The sequence below is a fragment of the Alligator sinensis genome, unplaced genomic scaffold (assembly GCF_000455745.1).
Source record: "Alligator sinensis unplaced genomic scaffold, ASM45574v1 scaffold1086_3, whole genome shotgun sequence".
In the NCBI taxonomy this organism is placed as follows: Eukaryota; Metazoa; Chordata; order Crocodylia; family Alligatoridae; genus Alligator; species Alligator sinensis.
This window is the reverse complement of record NW_005841975.1, coordinates 2,937,605-2,963,012: the sequence shown is the minus strand read 5'-3', so window position 1 is coordinate 2,963,012 and position 25,408 is coordinate 2,937,605. Positions and strand designations below refer to the sequence as shown.

The 25,408-nt window shown below is 46.4% G+C and overlaps 1 protein-coding gene across 6 annotated transcripts in view; it reads left to right on the top strand.

Moving 5' to 3' along the window:
- The window catches only part of MAP3K13 (mitogen-activated protein kinase kinase kinase 13), a 125,277-nt gene that overhangs the window by 90,325 nt on the left and 9,544 nt on the right, over positions 1-25,408 (top strand). For all 6 annotated transcript variants that reach the window (XM_025200778.1, XM_014518699.2, XM_025200779.1 and 3 more), the window contains 9 exons: positions 6,767-6,950; positions 9,487-9,678; positions 11,552-11,710; positions 15,351-15,509; positions 16,749-16,857; positions 18,504-18,613; positions 19,697-19,813; positions 20,397-20,534; positions 21,655-22,414. In XM_025200778.1, the coding sequence (XP_025056563.1) occupies positions 6,767-6,950; positions 9,487-9,678; positions 11,552-11,710; positions 15,351-15,509; positions 16,749-16,857; positions 18,504-18,613; positions 19,697-19,813; positions 20,397-20,534; positions 21,655-22,414 (1,928 nt within the window). The remainder of the gene's footprint in view (positions 1-6,766; positions 6,951-9,486; positions 9,679-11,551; positions 11,711-15,350; positions 15,510-16,748; positions 16,858-18,503; positions 18,614-19,696; positions 19,814-20,396; positions 20,535-21,654; positions 22,415-25,408) is intronic.

Here is a 25,408-nt window from a genome sequence, read left to right as displayed (position 1 = left end):
TGTGGCGCCCAGAATTGCACGCAGTACTCCAACTGCGGTCTGACCAGTGCCCGATAGAGGGGAAGTATCGCCTCCTTGGACCTATTCGTCATGCATCTGCTGATGCACGATAAAGTGCCATTGGCTTTTCTGATGGTTTCGTCACACTCCTGACTCATGTTCATCTTAGAGTCCGCTAGGACTCCAAGATCCCTTTCCACTTCCGTGCCACCCAGCAGGTCATTCCCTAGGCTGTAGGTGTGCTGGACATTTTTCCTCCCTAGGTGCAGCACTTTGCATTTCTCCTTGTTGAACTGCATTCTGTTGTTTTCTGCCCACTTGTCTAACCTGTCCAGGTCTGCTTGCAGCTGTTCCCTGTCCTCCGGTGTGTCCACTTCTCCCCATAGCTTTGTGTCATCTGCAAACTTGGACAGAGTACATTTCACTCCCTCGTCCAAGTCGCTGATGAAGACATTAAAGAGTATCGGTCCAAGGACCGAGCCCTGCGGGACCCCACTGCCCACACCCTTCCAGGTCGAAACTGACCCATCCACCACGAACACCCTTCCAGGTCGAAACCGACCCATCCACCACAAGGTGCTGTAGCTTGATTTACAGTGTCTGATTTTGGAAGCTATGGAGCTTGAGTCTTGCCGTTTCAGTAGGACTACCCGAAAGCTTAGGCTGTCTACCATGTTGGCCTATCCGCTCTCCTATTTGCTGCATCTTTATGGGCAAGGCATGCTTTGAAATGTGAAAGGAACTGGGAATCTAGTTCAGTGCCTTTTCTGCTCCAGCAGCAGTACAATAATTTAAGAGCTTTTTGAGTTTGTGGCTGTTTGGACATCAGACCAGGAGTATCAAAATTGCAGGCCACATGCCGGATCCAGCCTATGGAGTCATATTGTGTGGCCTGCAGGGCTGGTAAAGGGGCCAGGAATTAGGAGGTAGGGCTTGCTGCCTAAATCCAGGGCACAAAGCCCCATGGGGCATGCGTATCAGTGCCAGGGGGTGAGGGGTGACTCAATGAACCCCATCCGCTTAACCTGCTCATGTCTGGATCCAGCCCATGAGGGACCCCACGGTTCAGATCCAGCTTTGGGGGGGAGGGGGGGACAGGGAGGTGCCAGGATGAGTTTGCCACCCCTGTACTAGACCCTATGGGAATTAGGGTGACACCAAGTCAGAATGCTGCTTCATGCTGGAATTGCTATTGGCTCATGCAGCTGCATCCTTTGCATTTCATACAATGCTTGACATGCTTTAACACTGTAACAGTTTCTCTGGGGGGCAAATGGAGGCTCATCTACTCAGTATGGAGAAAGCATCTCTGTGCTCATGCCCAGGAACCTCCTCCTCTGTGTTTGCATCCAGAAAAGGCAAAGACTTCATCTTCAAACTGGTTGACCCAAATACGTTGGGGTTCAGGGCTTCCTTTATAGCGCCTGTATTAGGGTGCTGTCCCCTTCAGGCTCGCCATGTGTTGCTAGGAAGCACAACTTCTGCCGTCTCTCCCCATCTTCTCCTGTCTTCTCCCCTGCGCCCCATCACAATCCCTCAGGCCATCTGGAAGCAACCTCCTGCGAGTACCATCAGTATGCCACGTCCACAGAGCTTGAGTCTTGACATCTTTCGGAAGCACTGCAAGCCCTTTCTTCTCAGGCAGGCATTTAGCAAGCAGAACTAGGCCAAAATACTGTTTAGTGGGGTTCTGCTTTATTTTATTTATTCTAGTTGTCCTCTTAAATTGTTCTGTTTCTCTTGCTGTAAGCTGCCAAAGCCTGTATTGGAAAGGGCAGCATATAAATTGCATAAATTACTAAGCAGACACTCAAATGTCCTAGTCTAGGTGGTCCCTCCATATTTATTAAATAACAGCAGCTGCCAGGATTGCTGTTACTCACCTCTGTTGGGCAAGGAAGTTGCATCCTTTTCTCTCTTCAGTGGCCCATGTTGTGATCAGCTGGAGGTTGGATTACTGCACGGTGCTCTACATGGAGCTACAGCCTATTTGGAAATCTAAGTTGACGCACAACATGGCTTACTCTCTTACTATATCCTGCTTCCCGCAAGGAACATGACATGTGCTTCCTGCATTGCAGTTGCTGTCAGTTGATTTTTCCTGACCAAGTTTAAAATGCCAGTTTTGACCCACAAAGCCCTAAGTAGTTTGGATCCTCAGCGCTGCATCCGTCTGTGCATGAGACTGCCAGCTGCAGTTTAAAGGCTTGAGCTGCTTAAGAAGGAGAGGATTAAAGAAAAATAGGCTGTGAATGCAGGGTATTTCCAGTTAGGTGTCCTCAGCTCTAGGATTTCTTCCTGGGGTGTTGGTTGTAGCTGTGTTAGTCTAAGGACATAGGCGGACAATGTTCTTTGGGTAAACGTGATATCTTTTATTAGGCCAACTAAATAACAATTTTTCCAACTATTTAGTTGGTCTAATAAAAGATATCACATTTACCCAAAGAACTTTGTCTTCCAGAATTTCTTCCTCGCTATTATTGTTGTTGTTGTTGTTATTGTTATATATTTTTTGTCTGCCAGAGCTTAGAGCTCAACTGAAACCTTAGTGGATGAGACAAGGCTTGCGTGACATTTTTATGGTCACTGTAGGCTGGTTGGATCAAGGAGCAGTTTACTTTGGACTTCAAATCCTTTTTCCAAAAGTTCTTTTTAATGTCCTATTTATAAATCATGCAGTACCACTGCTGTGCTTTCTCTTTTGCCTGACCCCTGAGAGCACTGCATTTGATAATTCTGTTTTGTTTTTCTGTGAACGATGGGTAATCCTGGTCTTAAGGCCAACATCATCTCACAGCAACAATTTGTTTCTGGAAAGCTAAGCCACTGAACCAATCTAGTTGTCTGCTCCAGTATTACCTTTCTGTAGGGGAGAGATTACTGTCTTTCTGCCCAGATGGTCTTTAATCGCTCACACATGCAAGCTCTCAATATATTTTAGCTCTGCTTCCACAATCCTACAGTTGTATGGAGAAAATTTCTTCCCTGTATGTGCTCACACCCAGAAGTATCAGGAAGTCTGCTACATCCTGGCAGAGAGTGCCACCAACCCTACCTGTGCTCTTGGGTGAAGAAGTTTAAATTAAATACTGCTTGTTAGGTGCCAGGAGAATAGTAACAAGCTCTGGATGTAGGACAGGGGTGGGCAAAATGGTGGATCTGGCCAGTAGTTGGATGCCATTTCCCAGCAGCCCCTGCCTGCATGGCTGGGGCCAGTCTCCATGAAGACCCTAGCCGCAGCTGCTCTGATAGCGCAAGAGTGGGGTTGCCATGGAGACCGCCCCCAGCCGTGCTGGCAGGGTGTGTGGCAGGGCAGGGTGGGGGCCTGCTCTGGAGCTGCTGGGATTTTGCAGCGGGGGCAGCTTGGTCTGGGGCCAGGGCAGAGCTGCGATCCGCAGCCTGCATGCTCTGGTTAAGGGGTGCACAGGGAGCAGATCGCGGTTCTGCCCCTGCTCCTTGCAGTGGTGACAGCCTGCTTCTGAGCTGGGACAGAGCCACCATCTGCTGCCCATGCACCTCTGCCCAAAGCGTGCCAGGTGCAGATTGTGGCTCCCAAACCAAGCTTCCCCTGCTGCAAGATCCCAGCAGCTCTGGAGCAGCCCCCTGCCCTGCCCTGCCCTGCCCTGCCCAGCTGCGCTGGGGTTGGTTTCCATGGCAACCCCAGCCTTGTGCTGCCAGGGTGCAGCTGTAGCTGGGGTCTCCATAGAGAGCGGACCCAGCCATGCAGGCAGGGGCTGCTGGGAAATGGAGTCCACTGTTGGCCAGATCCTTTGCCTGGCCCTGATGTAGGGGCTGAAGCTGCGCTCATCCTGTGACATCACGGTGCTGTATCTTGGAACAAGGCTTTGCCTTTCACTCTTGTGTGCAGGCATACATCCTAGGTGCTGGCATCACCATCCCAAAATATTGCCTTTGGATTTCACAGCATGCTATGGTGACCTGTCTGCACGTGGTGGTTCTTGTCAGTCTTCTGTGCAGGGGTAGATCCAGCAATCACAGTGCACTTTGGCCGTGCACTGCCTGTGCAGGGAGGTGAATGTGGGCTAATGCTGGATCTGCCCATGCTTCTTGGTGGATATGGGGTTGTTTGAGAATGGGGAATGAGATCCCGGCAGGGATTGCTGGGTACTGAGATGCTGGAGTGCTCAAATCACCCTTGCCTGTACCAGCCAGAAGTGCTTTGGAGGACACAGTTTACATCAGAGCCTTTATCTCACATTTTTTGCTCTGGGATATTTGGGGCCAACATCAGGAAGATTCAGTGCAGTCAAAAGTGAAGCTTGAAGCATCTTCTACATGCTGAGCCTGGAGCTGTCTGGTAGCACTGCATGATGGCAGCACTGAGGGGCGTTGAGAACCCCTTGGTTTCAGAGGAAGTCTCACTGCATCAGTGAAACTCATATGGCTGTTTTTCCATGTTGCTCTGTGGTAAGCATGAAGGTTAATGGTTAGACTGAAGCTTACTCAATCAGACTATTCCTGGTAGTTCTTAGATCTTGTAGGACAAAATCATACCAGATGCAAACCATCTTTAGAAGTCTTATCCCACCTCTGAGCCCTGCAGAGCCCTGCAGAGTGACTTTCCTTCCTTATTATTGCGTTCTTTATTTTATTGCTGTAGCGTCACTCAATCTGGATCACACTCTGTGTTGATCCAAGATTTGTTTGCTGCTTTGTTCCTTTAGTAATTTTTCCTGGACACCAAAGGAGTCACTTTAATCTCAACACAGTGGATTCTATCATGGCCACTAGCTGAGGCTATTTTGTGCAAGTGTTTAGTACATGCAGGTAGCAGATGCCATGGTTGGAAATGTCATTTTCCAGCTGGCCTCCTGTTTTTAGCTGGGCATAGTTTTCTGGGAAAACCCCTCTGGGCCAAGTCTCTAGGTATCGAAGTTAGGGCAGGACAGGACCCTTTTTACCATCCAGAGCACAGGTGGCCATCCTTTTTGACAGGTGTGCCACAAGTTAAGCCCAAGCATCTTCTCAGGTGCCACTCATGCCCACCCTTGAGAGGTGCAGCTGATACAGTTCGTGCCCTGGGCTGCTGGAATGGAGGCAGGGGGACGGGCTCAAACTTCCAGCTGCATGGAGCAGAGCAAGGGTAGGATGCTGCTGCAAAAGAAGCATCACCACCAGGAGCCTGGTTATTCCTTCCCAGGCCCTGCAGTTTTACATGGTAGCCAAGGACCCCAAACACTGAATTTGACAGCTGCAGGGCCAGGAAAGGTGCAGCAACCCAAGCCTTTGGCCTCCATGTACCTTCAGAGCGAAAGCAGGATGTTCTCATCGTGACTGGGTCTGTCTCATCAAGTAAGTATTGAATGACTCTCAACTGTTACCTATACATCCTGTTTATTTAAGTTTTTCTACCATCACAGAAGGAACAAAAGAAGATGTAAAAGGAAATTTTGAAAAACAGCACAGGTTATTAAATGATCATAGCTTAGTTACCTACTGTATTGGTTACAAAATCAGATTCTTCAGTACAAGGAAATAAAAAAGGCAAGGACAGAATAACTCTTCTGTTCTTTATATAGCAAACACTTTCTTCTCAAGTGTGAAGAAATGCGTAATGCATAATAGCCTTAGAATTGAATGAAAGTAAACACTATACTTTCATCAGTAAACTTAAAATGTCCACACAATCCATAATTCCTTTTCGGGATAAATTTACACACAAATGAATGGTGTGTATTGATCGCTTTCAAATATATGAATAATGTTTCTGTAAATTAATAATGCTCCTTATAGTTTCTTTGCTCAATGACATATTCAACTTTATTCTCACGATTGGCCACTGCTAGTATTTTGACAAAAAGTTTCACTGTGGGTTGAGTGGTATATTAACTGATATTTCCCATTTAATGATACGCCCGTAGAAAAATTACTTTCTGAAATCAGGCTGATAAGATTAGCACATAACAAAGCACAGTTTGTGGGTTAGGGTCTTTGGACTCCTGTATCACAGTGAAATACACATTTCTTTATGTTTGGGAAGGAGAAGATGTGGGTGTTTTATTATGCAGGGAGTGTTACACTGATGGTACAGTGGAACCCAGATAATTCACATGGTTAGATTCTCTTCCCCGGTGGAGACAAAGATTTAGCAGACAACTGCACGAGACAGCTGAGGTGCCTCCACGGGGTAAGAAAATGGCACCCTTTGGCACTCTTTGAAGCAGAAGCAGCATTTCAACAGCTGTGTGCCTCCTCTTGGACAAAGCAGCCTGATGCAACCGAAGCAGGTCATGGGCCATCTAAATATGAACGATCCAAGTACTTCAGAATACTTTGTTGGTGATATCGAACAATGCATTGGATTAGCGTGGTTGTGTCACTTACCAGCTTCATCTGTGATCAGAACATTTGTTTGGCTGGTGATTTTATAAGCTGCCTATTGCTGGCCCCATATTTATTATTTTCCTTTCAGTCCCCTTCTTTATCCCCATTTTTTTGGAGCAAAACTCTTCTGTATGTTTCCCATTGTTGAAATTAAGCATGTTTCTTTCTATGTGGGTTTGAATTAGATATAATTGTATGACTACTAATGTTGTAGAGACACTTGCCGAATTATGTGGTAGAGGGGACCTTATATCAGGCAGCATCAGCCCACAAGGATGTTCAGCACCTTGTCAGAAAGGTGCTGGACTCATGAGAGAGAACAAGGGAGCAGGCAGTTGCTGGCTCTGATGTGACCTTGCAGCAGAGTCCTTCATGACCTGGGAGACCTCTTTAGCTATGTCCCATTCCTGTGCATTGCCAGATACGTGGGAAGTCCCATTTGAGGAGATCTCGGAGTTACAGTGGTTGGGCAGCGGAGCACAGGGAGCTGTCTTTTTGGGCAAATTCCGGGCAGAGGAGGTGGCTATCAAGAAGGTGAGAGACCAGAATGAGACTGACATCAAGCACTTGCGGAAGCTGAAGCACCCTAACATCATCGCCTTCAAGTAAGTCCTGACTTCCGTGACCTAGGTGTTTTTTAGACACAGAATAACCCCTCTCTGTGTCAAGAGCAGGCCAGGTTTTGAGTTCCCAAGTTCAGGAATCTGCCTGATCCTATCTTCTCCAATAGTTCTAACTGAGAATTTATTCTTTTCTTAACATTGCGGAGAGCCCCCACTAGATACAAGCCATGTGCTTTCTAACCACATTGCTAGTGCATGCACGCAATGCACTAGCAATGCTTTACTGACTCAGAAGCATCCAGTCTTTACTGACTTGGAAGGATCTAGTCTTCCAATTGGGGTATAAAAGAATTAAAAAAGAATTACCTTAAGCCCTTATTTGGGTTTTAAAGTTTCCAGGGGCACCTCAGGAATCTTCCTGGACTGTAGCTTTTCTGTCTTAGGACAGGTTCTGGGTCTCATCCTGGCTAAGACAGGTCTGGAAAATTTGCTGGCTCCAGGATGGTTTGTCCTCAGCAGTTCAAGGACCTTCTGAAATGGTCTGCATTGGGGACTGTCTTAGAAAGGACAACTGTTTTTTCAAGTTCACCATCACTTAGAACCTGTTTCATCAAAGTACTTGAGCCCATGCCTGAATCTAAACAACTGTGCCTTTGTTGCACAGGTATGATTTAATGGGAAACGTTCCAAAGGGGGCCTCTTCTTTTCTCCATCACTGCTGCTACCCAGAAGTGCAGGTTTTCTGTGTGAAGTTATCATGAGAGCTAGGAGGGGCCTGGCTAATGCAGCGATGGAGCAGGTGGTGTGCTGAGTTGGTTTGGGCATGTAGCCAATCCACCTGCGTGGCTGATACTGTCTAAAGCACATGTTGGGAGTAGGAGATCCTGCTTTAGGGGCAGAGGTGAGGCAGTCTGCACATTGCTCCCATCCAAGGTTATCATGTTGCTGTTGGGAGGATCTAAATCCATTTTATTGTAAAACGTAAAGGCAAGAGGATCAGTGATGTCAGCCTGTGCCAAACCCCTTTCTCTTTAAAGGGCTGAACAGAATTGGCACAAGCTTGCTCCTCAGAGCAGACTCAGCACTAAGCTGTGCATAACTGGCTGTGCCATTCTGTGATGCAGGTCAGTAATTTCCTAGTGAACATTACTATGATCTGGAGTGCTGTCCAGAACATGCACTTAATCCGTGTCCTAAGGTCTCAAGGGTCTGCTGCAACGCGAGTATTGCCACGATGGCAGCAGCCAGATATAACTGCCCTGTTTGCAGTCCTGCTGCAGTAGGGCTCTGACCAGCCTAAAGCGGTCAGAGTTGGCTTGGCTGTAGCTTTTCCCAATCTGTCATCCTCCACGTCCCAGAACAGGACAGTTCCACCCATGTGCCTCCTTTTCCAGAAGGAGCATACCATGGGGAAGACCAGGAAGGGCTACAGCTGAGCTAGCTCTTGCCTTCTTTGGGATGATCAGAGCCCCAGTGGCTGGCAGTGCAGCAGGAGCAGGGCAGTTTTATCTGGAGGCAGCTGCACCTGGTTGAGAATCATTGAGGTAACCTGAGGCAGCACCAGCAGTGGTTCTCAACCAGGGGCAATTCAGAAAAATAATGGAGGGGTTCCCTGAGTTGGAAAGTTTGAGAGCCACTGTCCTAGGGAAACCATGCACTACAGTCAAAGATCTGAATAATATAAAATCATTATAAGTTTTCATTCACTCCCTCAATAATCTAAGTGGTGCTTGAGGATCTTCCCAAGCTAATGGAACTTTATTTGAGAAAGATCTTTACATAGTGTTAATGTTAAACCATGTGATGGGCAGAAATGATTCCTTCATGGCTTAATCATTGTCTCCCAGTATCTACATAGGGGAAGAGGCTTTCTGTCTTTAACCTAGCACAGAAGTTCCCAAACTTTTTCCTATTGTTTTCCCCTCTTCCAAATTTACCAGCTGCCTGCGTACCCCTACTAGCATATGTTTTATGTTTTAACCCCTTAAATGCCAATTGCTATTATAATGCAAATTAAATTGGCCATTACACAATTTTTCCCGCATTCTCCCCCCCACCCCAAGATGTCTTGCATACCCCCAGGGGTATGCGTACCACAGTTTGGGACCCCCTGATCTAGCAGAAGAACATGAGTAAGTTTCAAGGGTTGAAAGATGAGGTGGAGTTAAGAGTAGAGATGAAGGTGCAAATTGTTATTCTGAGGGTAATTAACCACAGGAACCACTTAGCCTAGGACTGTGATGGATCCTTCAGGGCTTGCAGACTTTGCATCTAAAGCAAATCTCTAACAGATGTGGCGCATCTCAAACAAAAGCTGTGAGACTGAGGTGGAGCTCATTTTGGGAGAGGGTCTCTGGCCTCAGAGGAGCTCAATGCTCCATTTAGGCTTCAGTGTCTCACTTGAAAAGCTGCTGAGTGTTGCTGGCTTCTGTGACAGTAAGCAAGCTGTGAGCCCTTGACATCTCTGACAACCAGGTCACAATGGTGTATTTTTTAGTTCTGCAACTCCCTTTGATCCTCATTATCGGGCTTTCTTTTCATTAACTTGTACAATGTATGTGTGTGTTTCCTCTGCTAGGGGAGTTTGCACTCAAGCCCCGTGTTACTGCATCATCATGGAGTACTGCGCACATGGGCAGCTATACGAGGTGCTGCGAGCGGGTCGGAAAGTCACGCCTCGGCTGCTGGTGGACTGGTCCATGGGGATTGCCAGTGGAATGAATTATTTACACCTTCATAAAATCATCCACCGAGACCTCAAGTCACCAAAGTGAGTCCTTGGGTGCTTAGAGTTTAAAACTCAAACATGCTCTCAGGAAGAGACTTGAGAGGGAATTCTCCTGGCAGTGGATGCTGAGTTAGATTAAAGGCCCTTAAAGTTTCTCATGGTGTGGCTCAGAACTTGACAGACTTGTCTTGTATCTCCTCTCTGTTCTGGTCCATCACTGCACAGATCCTGCTCAGTCCAAGTCATGTTAGCCTGACATTCCTGTGGCATCTATACCAGTTGCTTATGTGAACAGTAAAGGAAATTTTTATGTAACAAGATGGTATTTTTACCCAGTTTGACAGAAAGCTCTTCATTGTATCTCTCCTTATTTTTCTCTGTCACCCTCCTGCTTTCTTAACTGTGTATCCTTTTCCTTCCCTGAACCTACACTCCTGTTGATACTGCCCAGCTATCTCATTTTCTTCTTCCCTGGATGCTTCTCTTTCTGCCTGTCCACCCTCAAGCTGGGGGAGAGTAGTGCTATTATTATATCTGTTAGTATTTTGATTGTAAATCTTTTAGAGGGTGTTTCTTAAGTAGTTGGGGCAGCAATCCAAGAGTCCTGGCATGAGAATGCCTTTAGACACGTGATTGCTTTTGTTATAGAAAACTTGAATATAAAAACATTCCTATAAATAGGTCTCAGTTTTCCTTTGTTAGTCCTCTAATTATACTGTGTACAGTAAACATATGTGGGTGCTTATTACATCCTCTATTGCTGTAGCCATTTCTGTTAAAAGCACAGGTTTACAGGAAGAACAGTTTGGAATCTCCTCCAAATATAGCCAACCTTGAGGTACCCGCCTGTGACTCCATTGCAGTATATTTACAGCAGAATTGATTTTGGCCCCTGGAAGTCAGAATCAAGAGTTCAGAAAAAAGTACCATAAAGAGAATGAGTCAGAGCTCATCAGTGGAACAGCAGTATTATTCACCCTGTACTCTGGCCCACGGCAAAGCAGCCTTATCAGCTCTTCTCCCTGATTTAAAACAGGACATTTGCTAAGAATGGCTGTAGCACTCTACCCTGCAGGGACTTTGATTAAAATGGAAGCTTAAATTAGGAAATGTTAGAGATGTGTTCTCAAAGGAAGCAGTTCTGTGCTGTGCAACTGTGTGGTTTGTGAGGAGCTGGGTTCTGGTACCGTAGAAAGAAGGGGCACCTATATCTGTGCAGCGAGGATGCTCTGACGCGCTATAATTACAGCGCATTGGAGCTGCTGGAGTGTGGTAATTACCACGTTCCAGCAAACACTAGCATCTCCTGTATCAGCGTCCCTGCGGTGAAAAATGATGGCAGGGGTACTTTTAACTAAAGCTTGTTTGATGAGCTTTAGTTAAAGCACCCTGTCATCATTTTTCAGCACGGGGAACTGATACATGAGACTCTCCAGGCACTTTAATTAGAGTGCCTCTGAGAGCCGTGTATAAATGACCAAAGAAACTAGGATTGGTAGTTTGGGAGACAAATCTATCCCTAGTGAAGATATCAGGTCAGATTGCTGAACAGGTTTATTCCAATGTTGCTCCTTCCCATGTTGCCACAAAGACTGGATCTGTAGCAATTGTTAAGAAAAGGTTGTTCTAAGCAGAGGAGAATAGGCAAGAACTGGCCAGTTGCCTCTATTTGCTAATCAGATTTTTAAAATCTTTATGCTTTAGGTTCAGAGACTGAGGGCCAGGTCAGGCACTAACTTCGTGAGTGCCTCAGTTTGCACATCTGTTAAATATATATATAGCTTGTATCTGGCAGTGGTGTTAGGTGGCTTAAGCAATATATGTAGAGAGATTTGAGCTCCTCTACTGAAAGCTGCTGTAGAAAGGCAAAGCATTTTTCTCTTTGCTGACTCTGTGTGGTTTTCTCTCTCTCTAGCGTATTAGTCACTCACACAGATGCAGTAAAAATTTCAGATTTTGGCACATCTAAGGAACTCTGTGATAAAAGTACAAAAATGTCCTTTGCGGGAACCGTGGCTTGGATGGCCCCAGAGGTGATACGCAATGAGCCTGTCTCTGAAAAAGTGGATATCTGGTGAGTTGCACTGTTACTTTAATTGCTTATCTTCACCTTTCTTTCAGCCGGTGCAGTCTTCCTTATGTTCCCATATCCAAAGTTCTTCCTCACCATTAGGCTGTCTCATTGCTCTGTACAGAACTGTTTCTTTCTCCTGAGACCTACTCAGCAGTAGAAGCACTGGCAGTGAAGAGTGGAGTTAGGAAAGCAGCACAAATTAAACATATTTATTCATGTGGTTAACATCCTCAACATCAAGGATGGACTCCAAACCCCAGCTAGAGCCTGTGTCTTTATGATCTTGTGTGGCTTCCAGTGACTTGGGCAGAAACCCATGGGTTTCCTATCCTGTGCATGATGGCCTCTCCCATCCTACTCAGTGTCCCTCTGGAGGAATAGAGTAAGACATTCTGGAAGAGTGTTTGCTCTGTCTGGGGCTGTTCTAGACAATGGGTGCTCAACCCCCAGCCCATGGGCCAGATCCACCCCACAGAGCCATGCCATCCAGCCTGCCAGACTCCTCATGGGTCTGAAAACTTGGTGGTGGAGTAGCGGTGGCAGTGTTAATTGATGCTCCCCTGCTTCCAGTTTTCTGGACCTGCAGCTGGATAATGTGGCCCTGCCCACTTGACACATAGGACAGCATAAAGTGTGATCTGAGTGGCACAAGGTGGTTATGGGCAGTGTGGGAACTAATCTGGGCATTGTGAGGCTGGATCCAGGTGGCAACCCCATGGATCTGGCCCATGGACTGGCCCTGTGCCATTCATCTGGCCCACGAAGCCAAAAGTTTGAGCACCACTACTCTAGATAGTAGTTTCTGTTTCTTCTTTCCACTGATAAGAGGGCAAAGAAACAGGGCTGCTTGCTCCATTAATAGCAGGGGGTGGGGCTGGTACCCACGCCCTTTCCTCAATAGGACTTTTTATTGCAGTGTTTGAGAAGGATTACCATTATCACCAGTCTCTTTGTATTACTTGCCTTCAGTGGCTCCTGACTTGCCCCTGAAGTCTAGCTGCTTCCTTCTTGCTGCACAGTGGACTTGAGACATTCCAGTGAGTAATGCCTGCCCACTGCTCTGTTCCCTTTGTCAGGGTCTCCTGTGTGCCAGTTGTGCAAGTTGGGCATCTACTGTGCTGGCAGCAGGCTGGGGACCACTTTCAGGACCTCAGAGTGGTCTGCTTCCCACGCAGAAACTGCATCATGTCACAATGCGTGCAAGTGAGTTTGGGCCAGGGAAGTAAAACACTCTTATGGGAACTCATAATGGTGTCTTTTGTCCCAGGGCTCCAGGAAGGGCGTTGGCACCAGGCAACATTTCTCTGCATTGACACCACCCTCACTTCCACTTTCCAGCTCTTGCTTAAGGAGACAGTAACTCCTGGACCTGGTTTCTGCAGGGTTGTCCTGTTACCTGGATTATAGATGAACGAGTAGGCTGCCTAGTCATAAAAGGCAAGAGATAGGTTTTCAGTCTTTTTTTTTGCTTGAAACAGAAGCAAAGGCTTGGAGATCAGTGTTTATCTGGCTTCCTGTAACAGCACAACAGAAATCCTTACCTACTCCAGCTGGGGAAAGAGGGTGGCATCAGGTTGTGTTGAATTTGCCGAGGTCTCAAAGTTCCCCTCCAGTCTATGCCTTGTATTTATAGATGGCTTGTTCTGATATTATAATAAACATGATGATACTAATGAACACAACAATCAGCTCTGGTCAGGTCTCATCTGGATACTGTATGCAGTTCTGGGCTCTGCATTTTAAAAAGAGATGTGGATAAGTTGGGGATGGTTCAGAGGCAGGAAACGAACGTGGTAAAGGACTTGGAAAGCATGTCCTATGAGGAGAGACTCAAGGAGCTGGCCATGATAAATTCAGGATGTGCAGCCAAGACAAAAACATTTTTTACATCTATTGGATACCTGTTCCTGCAGCATTTGCAGAAGATGGCAACCTTGTCGTGTGACTGTAAAACAGTCAAAATTATTTCTTAGGGGTCCACTCTTACTCATCTCAACGGCCTGTTGCTATTGTTGAAGCAGTGCTGACCACAGCTGATCAAAAGTGTTTGAACGGAAGAGCTTTCATCTGAGAACATTAGTTCAGTTCATTTTCCAGGATGGGGACAGAACTTCTGATGGAACTAGGTGGGTGGTTTCCTCACAGCCTGCCAACCCACCTGGGACCTCCACAGCCCTGCAACCCCCTTATCGCAAAAAAATCTGGAGGATTTGTCTTGTTCTGATTGACAATAAGAAGAAAAAAAAGTGTTTTTGAAAACCTGATGACATTCTTGAGTTAGAAATGCCTTTGTCCAGGCCATCTCTAGTCCAGAAATGCCAAGCACATTTCTTTCTCTTGACTTTGTTCTGTTTATTAGCTAACAATGGTTCCATGTGCCATAGTCCAAAATGTCCTCCCACCTTTTACCCAGTTTGTGTCACCTAAGAGCCAGATGACCCCATAGAGATGGTGTCCATCACAGGTGTGCAGAAACGTATGGAAAAGGAGGGAGGAGGGGATAATTTGTGGGTGCTGTAGCTTCTGGGAGAGGATAATTTGTGGGTTTTAAACTACCTGTCTGGTCTGTATCACATTTCTTCATCTTAGGTTCATTCTGACTTCTGGAACGCTCATATGGTGATTGCTTTTCTTCAGCAATCAAATATCTTCCTTTGGTTTTTGTTTGTACTGACTATTTTGGCATCAGTTTGCTATTCCATGAGCCTCTGCACTTGGTTGGTAGACAGCAGTAATTACTTGTTGCATCTCCTGAGTCATGACGTGTGTCTAGACCGGTGGATTCACTTCAGGAGAGAGACAAAATTTTCTTGCCTGTAATTTTCATTTCCTGTGTTGTAAATTCTCCGCCCTGCATAGACTGTCTTTATGCTGTGTTTAGGATTATCACTCATCATCTTTCTTTCAAATTAGGCCAAGAGTGAATGTCAGATGGTGTCTGAAATGTCCAGATATTGACACTCTCGCAATTGAAGCATTTTGTTCCTTCATTTCTTTATGTTGTGTTATAGTAGTTTTGTGTCTCCTTAGCTTTGGAATGGCTGTGGATAGAATGACTGTTCAGCACATTGCCAGAAGAGGGAGTGTCGGCTATTAAAAATCCAAAACAAATACTAAAGTCAAACCCTGCTTCATCCAGGCACCTTGGCAGGCATACCTGTGAATTCAGACTTTGAGCAGAGCATCTACACTAGGAGTAATCCAAATTTTCCCTAGGAAAACAAACTTTATCTTTTAGTTTACTGGAGCTGGAAAAATGATGGACTTCCCTTGTACTTGATTAACACCAAAGAACCTCTAGCTCCTATTTTACTTTGAGATAAAAGCCCTGAAAGGAAAAGGGGTTGGATAAGGTTTTCATCAGGGGGCGATAGTTAAAACTGATGTGGCTGTGCATAAAATGCTGGGGCACAGGGCAGGAAGAGAGATTGCACAAGGTATGAAATACCCTTTTGAGACTATCCTTCTATCTGCTTACAAGCTTTTAATGTTGCTAGTTTTGAATCCATTTGCCTTTTACAGTCAGGCATCACCTGTTACCATTGTGTTAAATGAGCAGAAAATCTGTTGGAACTTTTTCATGAAACATATGATTCAAGTGTTTTGTCTCTTCTGGTTTGTCCCTTTGTTTCTGTGACAGGTCGTTTGGTGTGGTTTTGTGGGAGCTGCTTACAGGAGAGATTCCCTACAAGGATGTGGACTCCTCAGCCATCATCTGGGGTGTGGGCAGTAACAGCCTGCACCTTCCTGTCCCTTCCACCTGTCCAGATGGGTTCAAAATCCTCATGAAGCAGACATGGTAAGAGTCTCATCCCATTCACAAACATGCAGCTCTGTCCCATTTCCTTTAAGCAGATTGGATGGTCTCCAGCTAGGCATGTCAGATGTCTGCAGGAAGCCTGCAAATGCCATTGATGTTCGTGGGCTGAGTGTTGAGAGAGAGGGAACTCAGCAAGAGAAGGAGCAGAGGCAGCAGGGCTTAAGCAAGACCAGGAGACATCAGGATCAAATTGCTCAAGATCTGTGTTACCCTCTCCAGTTACTGTGTTACTGTGTCCAGTTTTGGTCCCCCCACTACAGAAAGGATGTGGACAAGTTGGAGAGAATCCAGCAGAGGGCAACGAAAATGGTTCAGGGGCTGGGGGACATGACTTGGGAGGAGAGGCTGAAGGGACTGGGCTTATTTAGTCTGGAGAAGAGAAGACCAAAGGGGGGATTTGATAGCAGCCTTCAACTCCCTGAAGGGTGGTTCCAAAGAGGATGGAGCTGGACTGTTCTCAGTGGTTGCAGATGACAGAACAAGGAGCAATGGGCTCAAGTTGCAGCAAGGGAAGTTTAAGTTGGATATTAGGATAAACTCTCTCAGCAGGTGAGTAGTAAAACACTGGCACAGGTTATCCAGAGAGATTGTGGAATCTCCATCTTTAGAGGTTTTTAAGACCCAGCGAAACAAAGCCTTGGCTGGGATGATCTAGTTGGGGCTGGTCCTACTTTCAGCAGGGGGTTGGACTAGATGTGACCTCCTGAGGTCCCTTCCAACCCTCATTTTCTATGATTCTAAGTCCTGCGATCTAATGGGATGGGGAGAGTGAGGTAGGCATTTTACAATGTCGTGTTTGCCAAGGATGTGTTTGGGGAGATTGCAGTGAGAAAGTGACAGGAAGCCAGGAAGCTTCTGGAGTCGGGGGAAATGCTGTTCAAAAGCGGGTGGTAGCAGCAGGGTCAGGCCAAGGAAAAACCCAGTTCCTCTTCTTTGGGGAGTTGGTTCTGGGAATATGAAAGAAGGAGAGGCTGTGATATGAGAGCAGTGACAGGGACACTGCCAGCCAGGGAGGTGCTGGACTCGTCCGCTGAAGGTCATCATTCTCTGTTGCCACTTTGAAAAGCCGTGTGGCAGGCAGGGGAGAATTATTTTGCTCTGATCCCTTTCTGGCAATGTGTTTGTATAATAACAGAAGTGTGATGCACTCAGAAAGGCAAGAACAGTGTGTTTAATTCAGAGGCATGTTCTGTCATGTGGCTTTGTTGTTCTTTTCAGGCAAAGCAAGCCCCGGAACCGCCCTTCCTTCCGACAGACACTGATGCACCTGGACATTGCCTCTGCTGATGTGCTGGGCACCCCTCAGGAAACCTACTTCAAATCCCAGGTAGCAAGAGACTGGCCCATTGGGTGCCAGATCCTGCAGGACTCTATCCCAGCATGAAAAGGGATTGCATGGTCCTCTGGGGTACGAAGGAATGAAGGGCAAAGACAGGAGGAAGGCCTGGCAAGGGGAAATGGAACAGTGGGTTTGGAAAATGATGCTGAGGTTTGCTTGCTGCTGCTGTGTTGTGTTTCGGACACAGTGTGTGCATGTGTAGGAACCCCCCCATGCAAGGGGTCGTTCTTTTAGACACTAGCCAGGTGTGTGCACAGTGTGTTAAAGAACAGGGTGGGACTTTAGTATTAGGGACAAGACTGGACAAAGGGAAGAGCTATCACAGGACATCAAAAGGATGCTGGGCAGAACCAAGAAAAGACAGTATCTCCAGGTCCCTGACACTGTTGGTTGCTCCCATTGTGGCAGGGTAGGATGAAGCCCAGGTCCTATATGGTGAGTGAGCACACCAGGGATGTTTCTAAAGACTTAAGCCCCTGAAGTGAAGCCACAAGAGCCAAGACTACATGAGGGCCAGGGTCAACACTACCCAACAGAGCTACAAGTGCAAATGGTCTTTGAAGGTCTCATAAACATGGACAGTGAGCAAACAGTTACTGACATGGAGCTACAATGGGCTACAGAACCCAGTTAGAGCTTTTATACCAAGGTATCTTGCAGATGCATTCCTGGCCACCCCATCCATGGGCACATGATGCTGTCTTATTTTGCCTCCTGGATGTCTGGTGTTCGCTGCCAAGTGAATGTGGAGATTCCTAGTGGCACCACAGTACAGTTCATATACATGGAGTGTACATGAAATGAATTTGAGAAGCCTAGTGCCATCTGCTTCCAGCTGCTGGCATTTTTTGGAGCCTCTGTGGAGGAGCAGGAATGTGTGAGGTACTCTGCCACTGCAGTGATGGGTGAAGTTTAAGAGCCTTGATAGATCAAACATGTGATAGATCACATGGTTTTTTTGCAAGTCAGGTATGTGGTGCTTTGCAGACCTATATGATTCCTACTTGCGCTGTGTCAGTCCAGCCAGTGCTGCTAATCATTGCTGAAGGCAGTCCAAATTATGAAAGAGCAGGTAACAAGTTGGTTGGAGGACCTGTAGGGTGACCTTGCCAAGCAGTGGTGTGACAGATCAGGGGAGAAGCTCTGTGGTAGTTAAGTGATGAGAAACTTCCACGTGTTTGCCTGAATCTGGTACTATGGGGAAAGGCCCCAGTGAGAGGAGAATAAACTGCTCTTTCATGCTGTGGTCATGCCATGACTATAGCTGCACATATACCTGCTTGTTCAGTTCACTTGCAATACTGAAAAGACATGAAAATGGTTTTGTACTGAATGCAATGATTTGTCCTTGAGCTTTGACAGAGGTTTCTTGTTCATATAAAAATTAAGTACCTTTTAAAATAAACTATTCCAAACAAAAAGATGAGAAGTTTTCTTTTAAAAATGTTGAATTTTTTTATTTAGGTGTTTCAATGTTTTTTGTTTTCTTCTGGCCAAAACAGTGAATGCAGTGCACATTCTTAACACAAATCTTCATTTTTTCAGTGAAAATGGTTCTGTCCAAGACATTTTGCTTAGCAGTAGCACTGAATCATGCTGTCATGTAATCATGAGTGTCAATTGCCTTCTCCTAGGCTGAATGGAGAGAAGAAGTAAAGAAACACTTCGAGAAAATTAAAAGTGAAGGAACTTGCATACACCGGCTAGATGAAGAGTTGATTCGGCGCCGAAGAGAAGAGCTTAGGTCTGTTGACAGTCTCTCATCTGCTACTCCACCTCTTTTCCGAGCCCTTTCTGGCTGTTGATCAGAATGATACATACAGAAATCATTGCCTTGCTCTCAGCTAACCGTTTCCCTTTGTTCTGAACCGTGTCACCCTGAAGAGAGGGAGGTCAGCACTGGTATATAGTCAGCAAGTTCTGAACTTGGGTTGGCTACCACAGGTTAAACTTGCAATGAAAATGAGCTGGGTCTTAACTCGAGTTGGCTGCTTGAATTCCAATCCAGCTCTTTTCTCTGGTCTTGCACTGAAGATGAATTGAAAAAGAGGTGGAGAAAAGGTGGTACTAGGATGATCAGGAGAAGTGAAAGCATACTTGTGATGAGAGTAGAAGAGCATGGTGTTCAGTCGAACCAAATGAAAATTGAGAGGGGGAACTACAATTGCTGTCTGTCATGTCATGGGAATAAACATCAGGTAGGGAGAGAGGCTACTTAAGGTAAAGTGCAACGTTAGCAAAAGAACAAATGGGTAAAATCTAGCCTTGGATAAATTTAGGCTGCAAACTGGATGAATTCTGGTGATGACACAGCAGTGAAGTTTTGGAGCACTGAGAGTTGTAGGGGCAACATACTTAAGTCTTGAGATGGAGTTTGATCAGTTTAGGAACAGAATTATGCAACAGGGATAGGTGTGATAGCAGGAGACTGGACATAGTTATCTGAGAGATCCTTTCCCATGTGGTGTATTTATGATCCTACCTAGCCCAATTAAAAAAAACAACCACAGTTGTCTCATCAGCTACAAGTACCATACTTCATTTGTAGGCTCCTTTGTATGCATATTTAGGTGCATCCATAATAAGTAAGTCTCCTTATCATATGGTAGGTAATGTAACTGACTTTTGGGTATTTCTACTGTGGATAAAACGGTTCAGTTTTCATATGCGTTAGCAGGTTGTGGTAAAACCTAACAAAGGAAAAGTTGACCATCTCTCTCCAACTCTGCACATCCTCCTCTCCAGATGAGAAGTGTTTGTTCATCTGTCCAAAGCACCAGATCCTCAGGTTGTGAAGCTGAGGCTTGTTTTTTTTTCTCTTTAACAGACATGCATTAGATATCCGTGAACACTATGAAAGAAAGCTAGAGCGAGCCAATAATTTGTACATGGAACTCAGTGCCATCATGCTACAACTGGAGGTCCGTGAGAAGGAGCTCATCAAGTACGTATGTTGAAGAAGAGGAGGGGGGGGGTGTGCATACCCACTCACAGCTGGGGGGTGTTTCTGAACAGGGAATAAATAGACTGTCTCCTTTCTGCTTGATAGCACTTTTGGTTGGGTGTGCAGCAGGGTGCATCCAGACCTGGAGTCTGGATCAGGCAGAGAAGCCTCTCCCTGATCCCTCAAGGTCATTGCCTAGAGTTGAGGGAAATTGCCTTAAGGACACTGACCAACTGCACCTCTCTCTCTGTTAATACCCTTCTCCCTTACAGTTTGAACAAGAGAAGAGTGTTTTTGTGGTTTGATACTACCAGTGCCAAAATGGCCTTGCTGCCAGCCCCTCTATAAAGGGGAAAGAGACAGTTTGCCTTGAACCATGTGCCAGGAGCCCATAAAGATGCCTGATGTCTGCAAAGAGAGTTTAGACAATGACCCTTTCTGCACGTGGAACACGTTACACGTGCCAGCAGTCTCTGAAAGAGCGTTCTGATACAACTCACTCGATGGCTGCTTTTATGTCCAGTACTCCCTCCCATCTTTTAGAGAAGAACCCTAGGGATCTGTTTTTTGTTCTGTCTTCCAGGCGGGAACAAGCTGTGGAAAAGAAATATCCTGGTACTTACAAGCGCCACCCAGTCAGACCAATAATCCACCCCAATACAGTGGAAAAGCTGATGAAGAGAAAAGGGGTCTCCCATAAGCCAGGAGGTCAGACCAAGAGGTAAGAAACTTCTGCACAAAGCAGAACCCTAACTGAGCAAATACGTTCTGCACACAAGCGTGATAGTGCGGCTGTACTCTGAAATAGGCACCTGTGCCCTTCAGTGTGTAATGGATGCTCTTCATAACGCAGAACAAGCCCAGCTGGTGTGAGCGGGATGGAAAAATTCTACCCTCACTTACACCTATTTGAAACATTTGGTCCACAGACACTGCACAGGGGATGCTACTTGAGCCAGTACAAACCTGACTCTGAGATCCCCAAGGAGTTTTTTGGGCTGTCATAGAGAACTTCATAATTCCCATTCAAAGCAAATTTGGCAACAGATCAACCCTAGCTCTCACATGCAAGTTATCAGGAAGGGTAGCCATGATGCTAGGGCACTAGACTGGGATGCGAGAGGGCTAGCTTTTGTTCCTGTGTCAGCCACATACTCCCTGAGTAACCTTTGGTGTGTTATATGCAGCTAGACTTTCAAAGGTGTTTGCTAGTTTTGTGTATTTCTGGGCATCTGCATGGTCAGATTCACTGATTGACAGTCACTACAACTGACTGATACTTTTTCTTTCCAGTTGAAATGAGCTAGGCTGCCATTTGTGGGTGGTTTTGGTGGTGGTGTGTGGGAACTCCTTGTGCAGGATGCTGTATAAATATGTGGTAAGAGATGGTCTCTGTCTCTGTGGAGCTTCTAGTCTAAGCAAATGAGGTAGAGTTGAGGGGAGAGGTGCAACAACTGAGGAGTGGTGAGCCACAAAGGGCATGGTGTTGCCAAGATTTCTTCTTTTGGGAAGTTGGTGAGCTTTAGGATTGGAAAAAGAAATGAGGCTCTCTTGAGGGAGGTTAGCTAGAAGGAAGTTTGGGGAAGGGAAGGAGATGGAATAGAGGGGGGGTGGAGGAAGAAAGGAGTGACACTGAATGCGAGGGTTCACGACTGACCAGGGGAGACCAGAGTGTTGGAGTCAGTAGCCAGTCAGCAGAAGGGAAATTATGTCCATAGGCTGTGCAAAGCAGAGTCCAAGGACGATGTTGGCATCTGCGGCTGTGTCTCTGAGCTTCTGCCAGCCCCAGGCTGACCGTGTCTGTTAGTCTTTGCTCTAAATCCCATTTGACTGTCTCCCAGGCCAGACCTGCTGAAGTCAGAGGGCATCCCCAATGTGGAGGCAGCACCCAACAGCTCTCCTGTCTCAGGAAGTCCCAAAATGGCTACCCTTGGTGGCAAAGGCCGGTATCGCAGCAAGCCACGTCACCGCCGGGGGAACAGCAAAGGCAGCTATAACGATTTTGCAGGGATCTTGAAAAACCAGCCAGGGCCAGACGACGCACCCCACCCACCTCCCCACCAGAGCCATCCTCCTCCTCATCACAGTCTACAGCACCAGCAACAGCACCATGGCCACCCCCATCCCCAGGGCCACCATGCGCGGCTCAACACTCATGGACAGGACATTGCAAACTGTGCAAACAACCTGAGGTACTTTGGCCCAGCAGCAGCTCTGCGGAGCCCCCTCAGCAACCATGCCCAAAGACGGATGTCGGGCTCCAGCCCCGATCTCATCTCAACCGCTATGGAAGCAGACTGCCGGAGACACTTAGAGAATGAGGAGAACAAGGCTGGTCACTGGGAGTGCTGTGCAACAGATCCATACAGCGCCTGTCCACAGTGCCGGCAAGGGAACAGTGGTCAGGAACAGGTGCCATCCATGGGGCAAGGGACGAGCCGGCCTGAATCCACCATGTGTGGGTCCTTGTACGGAAATGCCCAATTCCTTGAGAAGACGGAGGTGGAAGGATTCAGCAAATGCAAGTCTGCATCCTATCTAGGCACCCCCCAACAGGTGACCCCATCTGGGCTGCCTTGCAAAACAAGACCCCTCCAAAAGGTAAGGACCATGCTGCGTTCTTGTAAACAACAGTGACCCATTGTTGAAGATCTGCCACACATGCACTGCATGGCATGGTGTAATTTGAGAAATAGTATGTGATGGCATATGTCATCCTGCATATGTGAAAGATGGGGATTAAGGCTGTCTGTGGGTCTTTAGTTTAAAGATAATTTTCCGTTCACATACTTGACTTCACAACTTCAATATTCTTTTAAAGTAGCTGATGGCATTCTCTGTCACTAAGACTCCAAACTTTTTATTTGGAGACCCTGTTTTCAGGTGTGCATAACTTAGTCACACTGTAAGTGTTTTTCCTTCAGTTTTCTAATCGTGTGTCTATCTCAGACTGAAGTTGCTTGGGAAAACTCAGCAAAAGTTAAGCTGTTTCTTTAGACAAAGGGGAATATGCATTTGTTTGAAAACTCATGCACCTTCATGCTTTGTAGAAGGGATCTGGGATTTGCCAGGGTCAGGGATGGGCCTTTTGCTGTTTCTTCGAGAAGCTGCCCAGATTCAGCTAAGTTGCAAGAATGAAAGGCAGACCTCACACATTTTCAAGAGGGATCTGCTAGTTTGGCAGCTACATTTTTCAAAGGTTTCCTTGGTGTGCTTGGCTCAGGAGATGGAGGCAGTCCTGCTGGCAACCAGGGCCAGCAGTGGAGGATGGTGAGTCAGAAGAGTAGGGACTGGTCTAGCTGGAGTGTTGATGGGTAGGGACAATAGGCTGAGGCACTGTTTTTATGCACAGAGGCTCTCCCTCTTTTCATTCAGTTTGCAGAGTGGTTGATCCTCTGGGGATTGTGTAATAACAGAGGTTTGGTCTGCAGGCCTCCTTCCTCGTTTATTGCCAAAACTGAACAAATAAGGAAACTGCAGGGAGAGAAAGGTTGATTTCCACCGTTAAGATAGTCGAATGCTGCCTTGAAAAATGGGATTCTATCACTGCCCATGGCACAGAGCTCTTGCACAGCACTGGACAAGTTGATGAAATCATAGACTTGACAAGCAGTCACAAAGTGTGCGTTCCAAGTGCCAGCGCAAAATTCTGGGGTGCTTGCAGCTGTCACGGTCCTCAGTGAAAGCCACATTGAACATGGAAGTGTTCTGTAAGGCAAAGTTCTCCGACAAGACAGCCCTCAATCATCTCATATGGGTTACCCAGAATTAACATGTGCTTTTGGCATTAACATCTCTGAACTGGGATAATACCACTTTACTTCATGTGCGTTGTGAAAGAAAATTCATTTCAATCACAGATTTCAGTCATAGAGAAGTAGGGCTGGAAGGGACCTCCAAAGGTCATATCTAGTCCAACCCCCTACCTGAGGCAGGGTCAGCCCTGTCCAAACCACCTCAGACAAATCCATTGTCTAACCTGTTAGCAAAACTACACAGTCAACCCTGACACAACACAAGACATAACACCCTAACAGGGGACTGTGGTAGCTAATGTCCTGATGCTTTAAAAGTTGTTTAAAAAATGCTTGAGAGATCCAAGGAGGAGAGCCATGTCTCCTGTTACAAAGGAAGGCAAAACCCCAACAGTGGATGTGTCTACATGTTCATTAATGCCCTTTAGATACTGTGCATTTAGTTTACTTCCTTAATAAAGCACTAACTAAATGTGCAGTACATAAAGTTACTGTTCAGTAATGCTGATGCACAGTTATTTAGTGAAGCTTACCGCACATTAGCCTAATAACACTGTGCAGTAGGCTATTAGCATGGTTTTTGACGTGACATGCTATTGCACAGTGTTATTAGGCCAATGTGCAGTAAGCATCTCATGTAGATGCGCCCAGTCTGCACCAATCTGACCACAGGACAAAATTCCTTCCTGACCCCAAACGTGGCAACCAATCTGAACCAGTCTAAGTGGAGGGGCAAGATCCTGTAGCCAGGAACCTCCAGCTTTGATCCCAGCAGCAGCATTGGCACAGCCCAGTCAAATACCCAGCCTTGGCTATAGCCAACACCCAATACCTCTGAGGAAGGCTTAAAAACACCCTGACACATGTAGCTGCAGGAGGGGAAAATTTTCCTTTCTGGCAACCAGCAAAGCCCAGAAATCTGGCAGATCCCCATAGTAGAACATCATAGGTATTGCTAGGCCTAGATCATCCCTGACTGATGCCTGTCCAGTCTCCTCTTGAACATCTCCAGTGATGGAGAGTCTATTTGTGGTTGTGAAGCACTCAGATAACTGCCATGATCGCTGGAGAAAAGCACAGGAAGGAATTAACTCTGTATCCAAAGCATAAAAAAAAAGAACCCAGGCACTCGCACTTTGGTTGGCAAGTAGAAAACCAAATAATGCAGTCAGTACCCTATGGAAAAAGGAGTTTGCCCTCATGCAGTGAAATCCTATATCATAATACATATGTACTGGAGGGCAAATTATGGTTGCACGGGCTATCTCAGGTTACCACCACCTGGCAGAGGGGATTGGCTGTAGTCCTCTTCATATTATGTAAGAGTGATGATATTTTGTGTGAATTTTGGGAGGACATTGGCTTCTGAGAGAAGTACTAGGGAAGGTGCTGACATCTTGGCTGTAATCATACCTCAGTGCAGAAGCCACGGCTAATTGTCTCTCAGCTGCCTGCTGCAGCTCAACATATTCTTGAAGCTGGTTTGCGCAGTCTCTTGCTGCTGTTGTGATTATGGGGTTCATTTTCCCAGGATCATAGTTGGCTTGCCTTTAGACCAGAGGCTGGGCTACAACCCCTTGTGTGCTTATCTTGGTGCAACAAACGGGATGCAGTACCTGCAGTGACTCCCTCCAGCAGACTGTGACCAGTGGCACATGTGGAGACCAGACAGCGTTCTTGAACCAGCACATGGTTTAATCTTAGGAGCTGGAACACATGGCAGTTAGAGAAAAAGGAGTTGAAATCAGCAGTTTGTACTCCTATCTGTCTTACTCTCTTATAACCCTGGCAGACCTACTTTCTCCAGATGCTTCACCAGGCACTTATTTCTTAATTGGGT